Source organism: Musa acuminata, chromosome BXJ3-5 (assembly GCF_036884655.1).
Source record: "Musa acuminata AAA Group cultivar baxijiao chromosome BXJ3-5, Cavendish_Baxijiao_AAA, whole genome shotgun sequence".
NCBI classification, from domain to species: domain Eukaryota; kingdom Viridiplantae; phylum Streptophyta; class Magnoliopsida; order Zingiberales; family Musaceae; genus Musa; species Musa acuminata.
Genome location: NC_088353.1, coordinates 38,221,769 through 38,237,034, shown reverse-complemented (window position 1 = coordinate 38,237,034; position 15,266 = coordinate 38,221,769). Strand labels below are relative to the sequence as shown.

The following is a 15,266-nucleotide window of genomic DNA, read 5'->3' as shown; positions in this document are numbered from 1 at the left end:
TATGAATGGTGATATGATACATGTAATACTTCAATTTATGATAATGATGCATGCAATGATAAAATATTCATGATGAAAAATTGTCTTGACATCCATAACTTGATTATTCATCATTTGTCATGATTTTGAAATCGTTGTAAAAGGAAAAGAGAACTACAAAACTGTATTCTCTCTTTCTTTTTTACAAAGGGGGAGATAGCTAGCTTGTACAAGTCAAGAAGATGCAAAAACTTGATTGCTAGCTTGCCTATTTTAAGTAGCAAAGATCGCTAACTTGCTTATTTCAAGAAGAAAAATTGTCTTCTTGAACATCACTATCTTGAATATCTCAAGAAGCAAAACTTGCAATTTGCACATTGCAATATGAAGTAAGAATCATGAGCTTACACAAGAAAGCTATCTTGCATTTGCTTTTGAAATTTTTGCTAGCTTATATATTGTGAAACTTTGTATATCGTAAAAATTGCTAGCTTGTTGGTCTAAAGAGAATCAAAAAGTTGCTATCTCAAAAGAAGCAAATGTGCTATCTTGCCTATCTCAAGAGGCAAAAATGCTAACTTGCGCATCTAGCAAAGTGAGCAAAATTTTCAAGAAGCAAGAGTTGCCTTCTTGAACATCTCTAATTTGCTAGCTTGCATGATGTAGAACTTGCTATCTTGAACATTACAAAAAGTGCTATCTTATATGCTATAAAACTTGCATATCTAAAACTTGATAGCATGAATGTTCTAAGCATGATGTAACACTTGCTAAATCTTCTAGCTCCAAGATTGCATGATGATAAAACTTGATACTATGTTTTTCATGCAATGAGTTGAATCAATATCATAAACGATTGATTGTGATACTTCTCCTTTTTGTTGATGACAAAGGGGGAGAAGTATGTTGATGAAAGTATGTTGATGACATGACATGTGATGCATAAGTTTATGCATATGTTCATGTTGACGTGTTGCAAGTATTCATGATGAATATTGCAATGACTTGAATTCAGTTTGAATTCAAGGTTCTATCAATATGGCATATTGATAGGGGGAGTTTGTTTAAACTCCGGGAGTTAAAGTTTAACTCCGTCATCAAGTGGTTGTCATCATCAAAAAGGGGGAGATTGTTGAATCTCGTATTTTGATGATGAAACTACTTGATATATGTTTATGATTTAATCTGCGTTTTGAGTGACGCAGGGTGCTTCAATCAGGATGAGACAATTAAGGCAGGAACATCATGTTGTGCCGGAAGAACATGTCAGAAGATTGGACGTCGGGCCGGTGGATCGATCGACGTATCGACAGAAGGCTTCGGGCCGTAGACTCGGGCATCGGGCCAAGAAGAGCGGGTATTGTGCCAAGGATATCGGAGTTGCGGAGTCAACTGGCCGATTGGGTAATAGGCCGCAGGAGAGGACGATGCGCCGAAGAATCGGACGAAGCGTCGAGGGACCAATGACATGCCGAACAACTTGGTTAAATTGCTTAGGATTAATTGTCTCGATCGAAGTTTTGTTTTAATTGTGCAGGATTAACTATGATAACGATGAAGACATAAAGCGAAACAAAGTGTCGGAGTCAAGCGCGAAGGATTTGTTGCGAGTTCGAGAGTTCGACGGAAGTCCGAAGGTTCGTCGGGAATGCTACCGGAACTAGCCGAGAATGAGTTGGGAGCTTGCCGAAGGGTTTTTCGGAAGCTCGCTGGAAGGTTCGTTGGAAGTTCGCGGAGCTCGCCGAGAAAGATCGGAGCTTGCCGAAGAAGCTCGTTGGAACTCGCTAAGATCAAATCGTGAAGTTTAGGGGCTTGCCGGGAGTCCGCATAATGGTTTCCGAGAGTTCATCGGAAGACCGCCGGAAGTTTGTCGGAAGCTCGCCAGAAGGAGTCTTGACTTGCGGACTTTGTAATAGCTTAGAAAATGTCTTTAAATTCATAGTTAGCACGTTAATTAGGGTTAGGATTAGGTGTTAATCCTATAACCCAAGTAGGGGCCAATTAGGCCCAAGTTCGGACTGGTTTGGACCAAGTTTGGAGCCAAACCAAGTGAGCTGAAATAGTAAAAGAGGTGGCACTGCCAGGGTTGGAGGTGGCACCGCCCAGGCTATGTCTCCCAGCGAGACTGGGCGGTGCAACCGCCCCAACCAAGAGGTGCAACCGCCCAGAGCTCAAGTTTCGAGCCCTGCCAGGCGGTGCAACCTCTCCAGTCAGGCGGTGCAACCGCTTGAGCTCAGTCTTCGAGCTAGACTGGGCGGTGCAACCTCCCTGACAGAGAGGTAGCACCGCCTGAGCTCGGTCTTCGAGCTCTGGCAGAGAGGTGCAACCGCCTTTGACAGAGGTGGCACCGCCCAGAGGCTCAGTCTTCGAGCTCTGCCAGGCGGTGCAACCTCTCCAGTCAAGAGGTGCAACCGCCTGATCCCGAAATTCTGGGATTTGATCGTTTTAAGCTCCAAATTTGAATTGGGTTGGGGCCTATAAATACCCCACCCATTCAGCACTGAAGGTATACAGATCCACACCGAATTCTTGATCTTTTCTGTGATTCTAAGAGCTCAAATTTGTGTAAAGTCCAAAAGTTCTCCTCTTTCTGTTCTTCAAGTCTTGAGTTGTAAAGAGAGGAGAGAAAGGATCTGTAAGGGTTGTCTCCTGAGCCCATCAAAAGGAGTGAAACTGTAAAAGGGCAGTTTGCCTTCGCCCATTGAAGGAAGGCAGCTAGTTGACGTCGGTGACCTCGTCGGAGGAGGAAACCAAAAGTGGAGTAGGTCAAGACTGACCGAACCACTCTAAATCTCTGGTTTGCTTTTATTTCGAGTACCTTATCATTACTGCAAACCTCCTACATAACTACTGCTCTCTGCGCCTTTACGAACAAGTTCTAAGTGCTGATCTTTTCGAATCTGCATTCGGACGTAAATCTGTGTTTTTCGTACGATCAGCTTACGTTTGTGTTTTGATTCTGCAAAACTGTCTTCTGCGCTTTTATGAACTAGCTTCTGAGTTTAGATCCCTTTGAAACTGTTTTAGACGCAAACTACGTTTAGACGTAAAACTGCGTTTAGACGCAAACTGCGTTTAGACGCAAACTGCGTTTAGACATAAAACTGCGTTTAAATGTAAACTGTGCAAACTGTGTTTAAACATAAAACTATGTTTTAGACGTAAACCTCTTTTAAACGTAAAACTACGTTTAGACGTAAAATTGCGTTTAGACGCAAACTGCGTTTAGACGTAAAACTGCGTTTAGACGTAAACTGAGTTTAGACGCAAAACTGTGTTTAGACGCAAACTGCGTAAACTGTGTTTAGACATAAAATTGTGTTTTAGACGTAAACTACTTTTAGACGCAAACTGCGTTTAGACATAAAACTGCGTTTAAGACGTAAACTGAGTTTAGACGCAAAACTACGTTTAGACGTAAAACTGTGTTTAGACGCAAAACTGTGTTTAGACGCAAACTGTATTTTGACGCAAACTGAGTTTAGACATAAACTGTGCTTAGACGTAAACTACGCTTAATCTTAAGTAATCTTAGAATCAGCTTTTACATCGAAATCGTTTCTATCGGACGAACGCAGCTTTCATTTTTAAATCGCTAAAAGATTTCCGCTGCACTAATTCTCCCCCCCCCCCCCCCCCCCTCTTAGTGCTCTCGATCCTAATAGTGTGGCCTTTGCCAATACATTGTAGGGTCTCTTCCACCTTCGATTTTGTTCACTCCTTTGGCAATCGACCTTCATCCATCTACTCTTGGGTCACACCTAGATGAAGTATCGCTCTAGGACAGTCCGTCACCTAGTAGCTCCCGAAGTCCACCGACTTTGCTGAAAATGGTGTACCATTATTTGGATCCTGGGCCTCTGCCCTACCAGCATAATCTTCATTGCGCACCGCTTCCTTCATGACAACTTGAAATGGCAACACTGTGGTATATTCATCAAGAGTACCCGCCTCCGCATCCTCTTGTCCCGTGCCAAGGCCTTCTGAACCCAACTTCGCCTCCACAAGTTGAGTCATCTTAGTTCTTCCATTAAATGCTTTTCCAAGATAAGGTGCATGTGCCCAAAAGCTCCCTTCGTCTTTGGCACCATGCAAGATGAGTCTGCTCCATCAGAATGAAGGACCCATGGAACAACATAATCTTGCTCTTAGCTCTGCAAGAGTTTATGTCCTTGACCTCTGTCCAAGGAAAGCTCTAGGCCTCCACTCCATGTTCAATCTTCTATGTTGGCTCCCTTCATACGGCTTGGGTACTTCACCAAGTTACACCCAAGTTGCTCCGCTTCTCGTTTTTGCATTAAGTTGATGGTGGCCCTTGCGCCCACCATTCCACGGGTCAGCCCTTCCTTGAGTCTGATCTCTATATCGACTCTAAGTGTGCCTTTATTTGTGTTGCTTTGGGTTGCTCCCCCACTTGATCTCGCAATGCATCCACTAATGTATTCTCTCTAGCGAGATCATGCGACGACTCCTCACCACTCACTCAGTCCATTGAGTTTCGTGGAGTTATTTTTGAGGTACTCCTCCTCAACATGTGCGGTCTGTTGTACATGATTCTCCCTCTAGAGAACCGGGATCTATCCCTCCTAGATATCTGTCCCATTCGAGCAATATCTCTCTTTGCTTCTTTCTCTCTAAAAGTTTCGGAGACCACCATCCCCTTGGACTACTCTGATTTGCTGAACAAACTGTGCATTGTTCTGCCTCTTACAAATACACTTACTAGATTGCGACTCCACGTCAATACAGCCCCCGCTGCACCACTCAAAGCCTAGCAATATGCTGAACTCATTGCACACTTCAGCCGCCTACGGATATATCCTTCACATTCGAAGAGAAAGTTTTAATGCTCCATGGCGCCGAGTTTCGATCGCCTTGGGATAGCCGCAAATATTCCATCGTCCGCATACAAGCCCTTGTATGAGTACCGAATTCTTCGAGTTAGCAATTCCCCTCACCTCTGTGAGCTTTGCACAACTCTTTCGGTCGCTGAGCAACTCATTTCACCTTGCATGGTCTCATTCTTTACCAAGTGTCTCGCTTACCTTGAGCACCATCAAGTGTAGTTACCAACGTTGAGCCATAGCTCAAACTCAGCCATCCCAACCTTTGTGCGCTCTGCATTCCTCCCAGCTTGCTTGTCCTCGTGGTGCCTCTTGCACGAAGGGTTGGTCATTCCTCTAAATGCCACTTGTAGATGCCCGCTTATCTGAGCGACTCCTTTTCCCTACATCTCCATACCCGTTTTCCCTAAAACAATCGCGCATGCTAGCTACCCTCAACGCAGCCCCACTAGGTCCCCCACGTTTGCATGCCAAGTGTTTCTATGAGTGCTTATCTTGCTTTGATACCATCTATCATAGACTTAACTGGTTTTGCCTAAGTTGTGTAGCACCCTTGCTTGTCCGTCCGCAAAGGTCAGCCTCCCCGAAACCTCCCATGGTCCCTTAGAACCTACAAAAGAGAAAACAGATTAGAGAAAATGCCTCACTCGGGATCTACAAGCAAACATCTCCGAAAACACTTCATAACCAATGCAAATTATAAACAGACTTTACAAGCTCCGTACGATTGCACAACAAAGGGTCAAAATGGTCCACTATAGACTAAATATATCTCACAAGTGTCCACATGACAAAACCTTTATTTGCAAGCCTAAACCAACCACCAAACTCAACTAAAATGGGACTATTAAGCCTTCGGTCATGTATCTACATATTATGCAAAGCATAAACATACCAAAAGACACGGACATACATAAACATTACATCAAACATCTTGTTTAGAAGTTTGTCCGTGACAGTAGGTCACGATGACCAAACCACTATAAATACAATGACCAAACCACAGTAGGTCACTCTATTTTACATTTACTCTAAGTCAAGCACATTTTAGATATCAACTTTTATTGAACGTAATTTTTTAAAATCGTCGAAAGTTTTTTATAGCACTAGTTTTTTAAAATCTCCCTAGATAACACAACTATCTCACACGTGGTTTTCAATTTTGTGGATTTTTGTGCACCGATCTTCTCACGACGATGAACACCTTTTTGGAAAATATAATATTTTATTTTTTGTTCTTCCGCTGCATATATGATGTCGCTCCTAAATTTCCGTATAGTGGCATCATAGCCAAGTTCTTCATGCAAAGATTAATTTTGAACTGCATGTATTATGTTTTAGAAAAGCTTTTGATGTCAAAATTATTGACGCAATGATGAAAAAGGACAGCAACATCCCTCGCAGAAGTGGCCAAAGGCTGCTTGCAGCCTTAGTCGTCCGTGTATAGGCGATTGGCTATCAGTGGCCTGCTTGTAGTGGTGCCCGCATCGACGAGTGACCTGCCCGCAAGGGTGGGTGCTCGTTTGCAAAAGGTGCTCGCCCACAAAATCGATGGGCAGCAAAAGGATAATTTTGCCCCTGTAAATTTTAAAAATTTTACATTTTATCTTTTCTATCTAAATTACCTAAATACCTTTCACAAGTCAAAATTTTCCAGCATATCCTGAATTTTAAAAATATTTGTTAATTAAAAGGTTTAATTAACCATTATTATTTATATAGTAATTCTATATAATAAAATGTATAATTTATCTAGTATCCTCGTATAGTAATTTGGTTTTCATATTATTTGTGCCACTATATACTGTTTTTTCCCTCAGAAGTAACAAAGTAAGCAAAATGACTCCAAAAAAAATGTTTGATGGCGAACATAAAATAATGAATAATATGTTGTGCAGTAACCACGAGAGTATCATGATGCTAAACCAGGAACCATAGTGCTAAGAACAACGACGACAACATAGACACTCCTACCTATTCATTGTTCTTTCCACAGTATAGATTGCCATGAAGACAAGTGCTCTTCCCTCGCAAGCTGATTCATGAATGGACGTCAACATCTTTAGGTTTTCTACTATCTTTTTCGTCCACTGAATTATGTTTACATCCATCTTCTGAGTAATAGGGATAACCAACTGCTCATCCCTTGCAAGCTACTTCCTGAGTGTACTCCATTAGCTTTCATTTTCCCTGAAGATCGAGGAGAACCTGCACGTACTTACGTGACACACACTGGTGCTCAGTTGACTTGAAGAAAGATCCGTAAGGGCTCAACGACCTGCTGTCATTAGGGAAGAGGATGCCACCAGCTATAATAATCCCATCACTCTTTGAATTGATTGCTTTATCATTCCTGGTGAGGCAACACTGGTGCTTCCAAACTGTAGTGGAGACCAAAAGCAAATCAGTAACTAGAAAACACAGCAGGAACAATCCACCAGTGAGGCTGTTGGATGCATCCAAACCTTGGATTTTATTGCCAGGGAAAGCATGCCATCGACAGTGGAAGATTGCACCGAGAGCAGATCCAAATGGAGGTTGCTTATAGATTCCACTATCTCGAACACCAAGCTTTCCCTCCATGGACAGTGCATCTCTACCAAAACCTCTTTGTCCTTCAAGGTGACGTTTACCTCGATTGGTCTATCCTTGGTCAAGATCCAGAGGTGCTCGGCATTTGATCTATCGACGTCAGATACTTTCCGCTTCTTTGCTAAAGAATTCTCGCCATTCACGATCTCTTTGTTCCTGTAATTGTCAGATGATCGCTTTGCTACATCAGGATGCTTCCTGCTCTCCGCAATCTCAAGCTCCGCTGAATCCTGGCAGGATTCCAACTCCAGCAGTCTTCTCTTAAGATCTTTCAGATAATCTATGGTGTTACCAAGGACGGATGCCTTGTCGACCTGATAAAAAGATAATTACAGCAAATTAAATTCTATAACAAAGGTGAAAGGTCAAAGATATATTTTCCCAAATAAGAGGCAAAACATTTCTAGCTTATCACCAAAATTTTGGATTCGGCAAAAATTGTCAGAAACTTCACATGAACAGAAATATACCGAGAAAACCATTTGATACCACTCTAGAAGTATATCTTCCGTCAGGAACTAATTCTACTACCTTGCTGATAGACGGAATAAGTGATCTCAAAACAAGAAATTTCTCCTTCAACTTCTCTCTTCTCCTCCTCTCTGATAAGACATGACGTACACCGGACTCTCCCTCTGGCTTGCAAGTTTTTTCCTGCATCCCATTTTCTTGATACCTCTGCGGGCATCCGTCATGCAACCATGTTATATCCACTAGAAGTTTCTTTAACAGCTTCTGAGACATGCTAGTGAATGGTTTTGGTGGGTTCATATCAATTTTCCAGATTGCAAAACTGGATTTATGAGAAATCTTCGGGTAGCTTGAAACTGGTTTTACATGTTTTGAATTCTGTAAAATGACAGCAACTGCCTTTGCAGACCGTGAATCATCACCATCAAGATCCAGTGGAACTATCCTGCTAAGGCTTCTCTGTTGAACACCGTCAACAATCTGGTTGTTTTTTCTTTCTCCCACAGTGCCAGAGACAACTCTCTGAACATTAACAAAAGACATCGGTTCATGCCCATCAGAATCCAAATAGCCATGTAGGACATTGCTGAACTCATCATCTATAAACTGCCTACTCTGAGTCTGAGATATGTCATTTAGCCCATCAACTCCAAATGCATCTTCTACCTTTTGCGTGGAGCAGCCATCATTTAAACTGCCATCTGAAGAACCTACAATTAGTTCTTCACGTATGCTTGTATGTAGCTCCTCGACCCTGCATCGGACTGGTTCTGTTTGTTCGATAGGGGCATACAAATGAAATGGAATGTGTGTTGGACCATTGCCCAATTGGGTTTGAGGATCAACGATCAGATTCTGGTCCTCCAAGTCGAGACAGTCATCTATGTTATTATCAAGATTAGGGCATAAATGATCTTCGTCGTTCTCAGGCATTCGACGACCGGATATAGATTGCTCATAGCAAATCGGATTTGGTAGCTCCCAGAGAGAACTTGTGATCTTCTCTATGATGGCAGGATCCTCCAAAATCTAAAGTCACATAAAATTAAAGGAGAAATAGTTGTATGAGAAGTATAATAGTTCAGAATACCTACTTGAAATCTTCATAAGAACAATCAAATAGAACTTACTAGATCAGTTGTTCCAAGCTCTAGTACACCATCCATGATAGGGATGCACACCACTGTCTGCAAATAGACACCATGACAAATCAAAGCATAGCTCGCCTAGACATATTTTCACTTTAAGATTATCGAGAGAGACTATCACGGTGTAATTGGTCATTTGAAACTAAGACTGTAATCGTACCTGAATAGATGCACTCTAGATGATGTGGGACGTGGTCCAAATTAATCATTCCGCGAGTAACATATCAAAAATTAAGGTAGTAGCCAATTTTAGCTTCGTGTTCTAATTACATATTTAATTACAACATTGGACAATTTAACTGGTTAGGTATACTACCTTTGCTAAAAGAGAGCGTGAAAACATCTTGCAATTTGCAAATTGAGAACCGTTCAACCAGATGTGTTGATTGTCTGCAAATGCTTTACCTGGCAATCTGAAGAACAATAGAAAACTAACATGTGTTAGAATTAAACTTATCAAAGGTGTAAGTTCATTCAATCAATCAAGAGGTGAAACGTATTAAAGGCCTAGAAGAATAAATCAAATTTACGATTGATTCTGGAAAGAGTCTTTTGAAAAAAAAAAAAAAGATATTAAATATAATGAATATAATCTAAAGAACAACTTAAAACATTTAACTAAGATATATTGGAATTAAGATTATCAAGGTGAAATATATTAAGGGCCCATACAAGAATAAACTAAATTAACTAATGATTATTGAAAGAGTCTCTTGAAAAATAGAGATTTATATTAAATGCAATAAACGTAGTGTACCTTGTTATGAAATATATTTAAGTGAAACATAGAAGCCCCATCTATTGAGTTATGAAATATATAAGCCCCATCTATTGAGTTATGAAATATAAAGAGTTTTTGAGTGAAATATAGAATATTTTATCTTGTCATACTTTTCTTTCTATGATAGGTTTCTCTTCTCCCTACATAGTTTAATATTTGGTATTAAAGCTAAGTTAAGCTATAGCCTTTTCCTCAAGCATCATCCAATTTCAAATCCCTAGATTGATAAAAAAAAATTACGATATATGGTGCATCTAAATGAAGATCCTTCTAAGCTCCCAAGATATATAAGAGTTTGTAAAAGATAGATTTATTAAACTAAGTCGAGTAAAAGAAGGAGAAATGAATGCAAAAGTGTAAAACTAACTCAAAGATAAAAAAAAAAGTAGAAAAAAAATTTTATTCATGATTTACCAAGAGTTTGATGATATAATGTTCAAGATCATTACTCCAGCAAATACTTTAAAAGAGGCTTGGGAAATGCTTCAAAAAGCATTTGGCGGTATGGATAAGGGAAAAAAGCTCCATCTATAAATTTTACGAGTTGAGTTTGAAAAATTACAGTAAAATACTTTTGAATCTATGTCTGATCACATCTCAAAATTATTCTATCATTCATCAAATAAGATGAAATGATGAACAAATAAGTAATCAAAGAGTAATAAAAAAAATACTAAGATCTCCAAAATTTGATTTTATTGTTATAGCAATTAAAGAGTCTAAAGATTTAGAATAAATGTCTTTACAACAATTAATGACTTCTCTTGAAGTTCATGAACAAAGGCTTATAAAAAGAGAAGAAGAAAAATCTATAGAGCAAGCATTACAAATCAAGCTTACTCTTAAAAACAAAAGTGAATCAAAATCTTTAAAAAGAAAGAGGTCATGGACAAAGAGGAAGATATAACAAAAATCAAACTAATCAAAAATTTTAAAACAATAAAAGTGATAGAGAAAATTTTAGCTAAAGAAGCTGAGGTTATGGTTGAGAACATCTTAAAAGAAAAGAAAGATATTTTAAGTAAATTCAAAGAATTTAAGAAATAGTTAAAAGATAAAGTAATTGTAAAATTAAATATTTAAAAATAGATAGTGATGATAAATACATGTCAAATGTCAAATGAATGTAAAAGTTTTTATCAAAATAATAGAATTTTATATCAATTCACTATGTCACCCCTGAACAAAATAATGTCTCAAAAAGAAAAAATAAGACTATACTTAATATCGTATGAAGAATTTCTAAAGAATATTAGGAAAATGGTATTACTTGTGTGGTTTATTTGCTTAATAGGTTTGTGACAATGTGAATTAGTAATGTTATATCAGAATAAGTATGGAGCATATAGAATCCAAGAGTTAGAAGTGTTACATTTGCCAAGGTTTTAAAGAAGAGGTATATGTTTAATAACACATAGGTTTAATTATTAATGAACAAGAAGATAATGCATACAAGTTAAAGAGAGTTCTTTATGGGTTTAAATAAGCCCTACAAATATAAAATTCTCGAATATATACTTATTTTATTTAAAATATTTTTTCTAAATGTCCATATAAACATGCTTTTTATATAAAATTTAACTCTAATGGAGATATCTTATTTGTATACTTGTTTGTGGATGATTTAATTTTTACAAGCAATAGTATCTCCATGATTAATGATTTTAAATACTCTATGAAGAAGGTATTTGAGATTATTGAATCTTGAATTTTGATGATGAAATCAATTGATGAGTTTATAGACTAATAAGTGTTTACGATAAGTGATAAGAGAAACTTTAATCATAGAAATACAAGTCGTTGAAGCAAAATAATCAGATGTTGAATCCAAAAGTATCATGTTAGAGTTCAAGTATTGCACCAAAAAAATCAAATGTTGTGAGAGGTCAACATATTGATGGATCGAAAAATACACTAAAGAAAAGGACGATGTGACGAAAGTTCAAACAAAGTACTGAATGAACAGATGGCATGACTTAGATATCATGTATTATGGATTATGTTAATGATCATGATATATCTTTATATTTCATTAATACAAAATATCAATTAATAGATATTTTTGCTAAACCATTGAATGAGGAATAATTTGATTTTATTAGAAGATAATTAGGCTTGTTGAATCCTTCAAATGCATGAATTCTTCTAATATTGATCATTATCTTGATTTCTTGCTGTTTATGTATTCATGACTTAAGGTTTATATCCTTCTCTTCTCTTTGGTGATGACAAAGAGGGAGAGAGAAGTAGTAGATTACATATTTCAAAGAGAAGTAAAAATTATACATTTCTTCTTATTTTTGTGAGGCTACATTCATATGGTTTTTAAAAACAAAATATATCGTTGCTCTATTAAGTTGTGAAGTAAAATATATAGTAGTATTTTCTTGTGTTTGTCATGTAATATGGTTAAGAAGACTACTCCAAGAACTTCATATACAACAAGAGAAGTTAACCAAGATTAATGTTGATAACAAATCAACTATTGCGTTAACTAAGAATCTTAAAGTATATCGATACATGATTTCATTTTATAAGAGATCATATCAAAAACAAAAAAATGAAACTACTTCATATTAAGACAAGTGAACAAGTAACCGATATACTCACAAGACCTCTCAAATTTAAAATATTTTAATAATTAAAAAAAAAGTTAGATAGAATAAATTTAAGGAGAAAGAATATTAGAATTAAACTTATCAAGATATCATGAAAAAGTTTATTACATCAAGAGGTGAAACACATTAAAAATCTATAAAATAATAAATCAAATTGACTATTGATTTTTAAGAAAAAAAGATTCATATTAATATAATGAATATAATATGTCAACTATAAACTCCATATATGCTAGGCTATGAAATATAAAAAAAATAATAAAACATAAAATATTTTATCTTATCATATTCTTTGTAGCTCTAATTTTTTCTCCTAACATAAAAAAAGCTTTCACATGGTCAGGTAGTATGATACAAATTGCTGAACAAATCCAACGAGGTAATAAATAATAAAACAAAATAATGTGAACTTTTAGTAAGAGTGCATCTAACATACAAGAAACTCAAATGACATAATCCGATACTGCTGTTACGGCACACACGAATGCTCGGTCTTGCTTACGTTAAGAAGACATGAACTTTATGTAAGAAATACTTTGTCGAGAGCTGACATAAAGACACAATCATCGGAAAGCAATGATTCACCAAATAGCATAAAGGGATGAAAGCCAGCGACACAAAATAGGCAGTCACGTAGGTGTTCCGTGTTAGTTTCCCTTAAGCATATTTTGGAAAGTATACTTTCCTCAACATTATAACTTTGTCTGTTGCTTAGAAAAGAGATACATAGCTTAGCTTCTAGTCAAAATTAAAATCTCTTGCAGAATAATTTCAATCACATGTAGAGTTGAAGGGCAAAACTCTAATTCAAACTCATCCAATCCTTCATCACTATTTTTCACTGAGATAATTATGTACGACCTCGTCCATAAAAGTTTTACAATTAAAACATCGTAGCAATAGATAATGCAGATGGTACGCGATAGAACCAGTCTCAACTTTAATCATCAAAATGATGATGGAGGAAATTAATCATGATATCTTAGTTGTCCAGTAATCATTATCTTATATTAGCAGAATCATGCAGAATTAGAGACTTATTTCTTGAATCAAATATACAAAGCCAACTTCTTTACTCTGATGACATGTATACGAGATAAATTGCATTTGATAATAAAAAGAATCTTGAAGTGACCATAAAACAAAGATATAATGACAGGGAGAAAGACAACTTTAGATTTTTAAGAAAAGAGAGTACCCTTGTCCTATATTGAATGCGAAGGACATGCAAATCAAGTAGTACCATTCTGCATCAGTCAAATCCTCCGGAGACAATGCAGCACAAGCCCTTCTCATCTGCTGATTGCTATCACCCGATGAAAGTGATTCATACAATTCCCTCAGTTGCTCGCTCCTCTGAAGGCTCATTTGGTCAGCTTCAAGTTCTATTGGTTGAATCATCTTCCTTGTTTTTATTTGACCATTATAAAATCCACCGTACCATTCTAAGACACTGACAAAACAAATTAACACGAAATTATGGCAAAAAGCTCAAATCACATGAAACAATCAATTGATAAAAAAGATTCACGAAGCAAAGACGAAAAGTAAATCTCACCAACCATATTATCTGGAGGATGGGACCAAAGAAAAGTCCTCTTTGCTCTACCATTCGGTAGAAAGTCTGCACATCCTATTTTATTGATATTTGATAAGATGAGACCTTTTATTTGTGTAGTGTTATCTTGGCATAGGCCTCCTAAATGGCATTCGCCTATACAGCAGTCTAGGAAGAAACCAAGGTGAGGAATCTTATCTAATATACTGCTCACTACCTTCCTTTTTATGACAACCTGCTATCGTTCCATAATTGCACACGTTTAATGTAGTCGCTTGATGATTTTGTCTAGAGAGAGAAGCTCTGAGAATTCGTGGGGGGTGATGGAGAAACCCCATCGCCGTCAGCATCTCGCTCTCCTGAAGCGTCGCTGGCTGTCACAGAGGCTCCCCAGTCGTCGGTCCCTCCGTCGGCTACTCCGTCTACGCTCGCGGCTCCCCACCTAGCTTCGCCCGCTATTTCTAAGGTTCCCCGATCTTCCGCCCTTTCTCTCGCTAGAGAAGATGCTGGTGAGCGCATGTCTCACAGTCATCCGTCCGTTGGGGGCGCGGGGTAATCGGCGCAGTTGAATGCTGCTAGAGCGGTGGCGCCTAACGGCGGTGAAACTGCTCAACCGATTGCTGCTGGTGCGAGGGAATCGGCACTGCCTTTCGGTCCTCTGTCCGCCGGGGGCACGGGAGAACCTCCTCATCCGATTCCTGCTGGCACGGTGGTGAAGGTGAAGGTAAAAGGGTATCTTGGACGGACCTGCTTGCTGGCCATTCTAAGGATACCGTTTCTTACTCATTTCTTTCGACGTTTGCTTTTGATTGCATCAAGATCTCCCCCAATGTTAGATACGATGAGAAGATTATGAGGCAGTGGAGGCAGCCCTGGGACTTCAACCTTGTGGAAAAGTTTCTCCTCCACTGCACATCTTGAGGGACTTTGTTTCCAAAACGTGGAAAGTCTCTTCGATGCCTCTAGTTTTGGATTTAGCCAATGACTTCTTTCTGTTTCGTTTTCAATCTGAAGTGGATATGATTTCAGTGCTTACTTCTGATCCGTGATCTTTCCTTGCATATCTTTTCTTGGTGGCTGAATTTTAACCTCGTATTTGAAACGTTGAAACCCTCCCCTATTTGGATCCAACTCCATGGACTGCCCGTGGAGTATTGGAGTAGACAAGGGGTTTTGGGCATCATGAATGCGCTGGGTCGTCCATTAAAGGTTGACGAATGCTCTCTGAAGATGGAGCAGAACAGGTCTGTGAGGGTCTGTGTTAGGTTGATCTCA

The 15,266-nt window shown here is 38.3% G+C and overlaps 1 protein-coding gene and 1 long non-coding RNA gene across 2 annotated transcripts; one reads left to right on the top strand and one right to left on the bottom strand.

The window, feature by feature from the left end:
• Window positions 1-6,735: 6,735 nt before the first annotated feature.
• Window positions 6,736-9,081, bottom strand: LOC135637972 (transcription factor GLABRA 3-like). Its single transcript, XM_065150879.1, has 3 exons — window positions 7,947-9,081; window positions 7,289-7,729; window positions 6,736-7,204 (listed from the first exon to the last, which is right to left on the bottom strand). The coding sequence occupies exons 1-3, from the start codon at window positions 8,817-8,819 to the stop codon at window positions 7,133-7,135; spliced, it is 1,386 nt and encodes a 461-aa protein (XP_065006951.1). The 5' UTR covers window positions 8,820-9,081; the 3' UTR covers window positions 6,736-7,132.
• A 4,982-nt stretch (window positions 9,082-14,063) lies between these two features.
• On the top strand, window positions 14,064-15,035 carry LOC135638359 (uncharacterized). Its single transcript, XR_010496598.1, has 2 exons — window positions 14,064-14,175; window positions 14,284-15,035. It is a non-coding gene; the product is annotated as an uncharacterized LOC135638359 (long non-coding RNA).
• The last annotated feature ends 231 nt before the right edge of the window (window positions 15,036-15,266 follow it).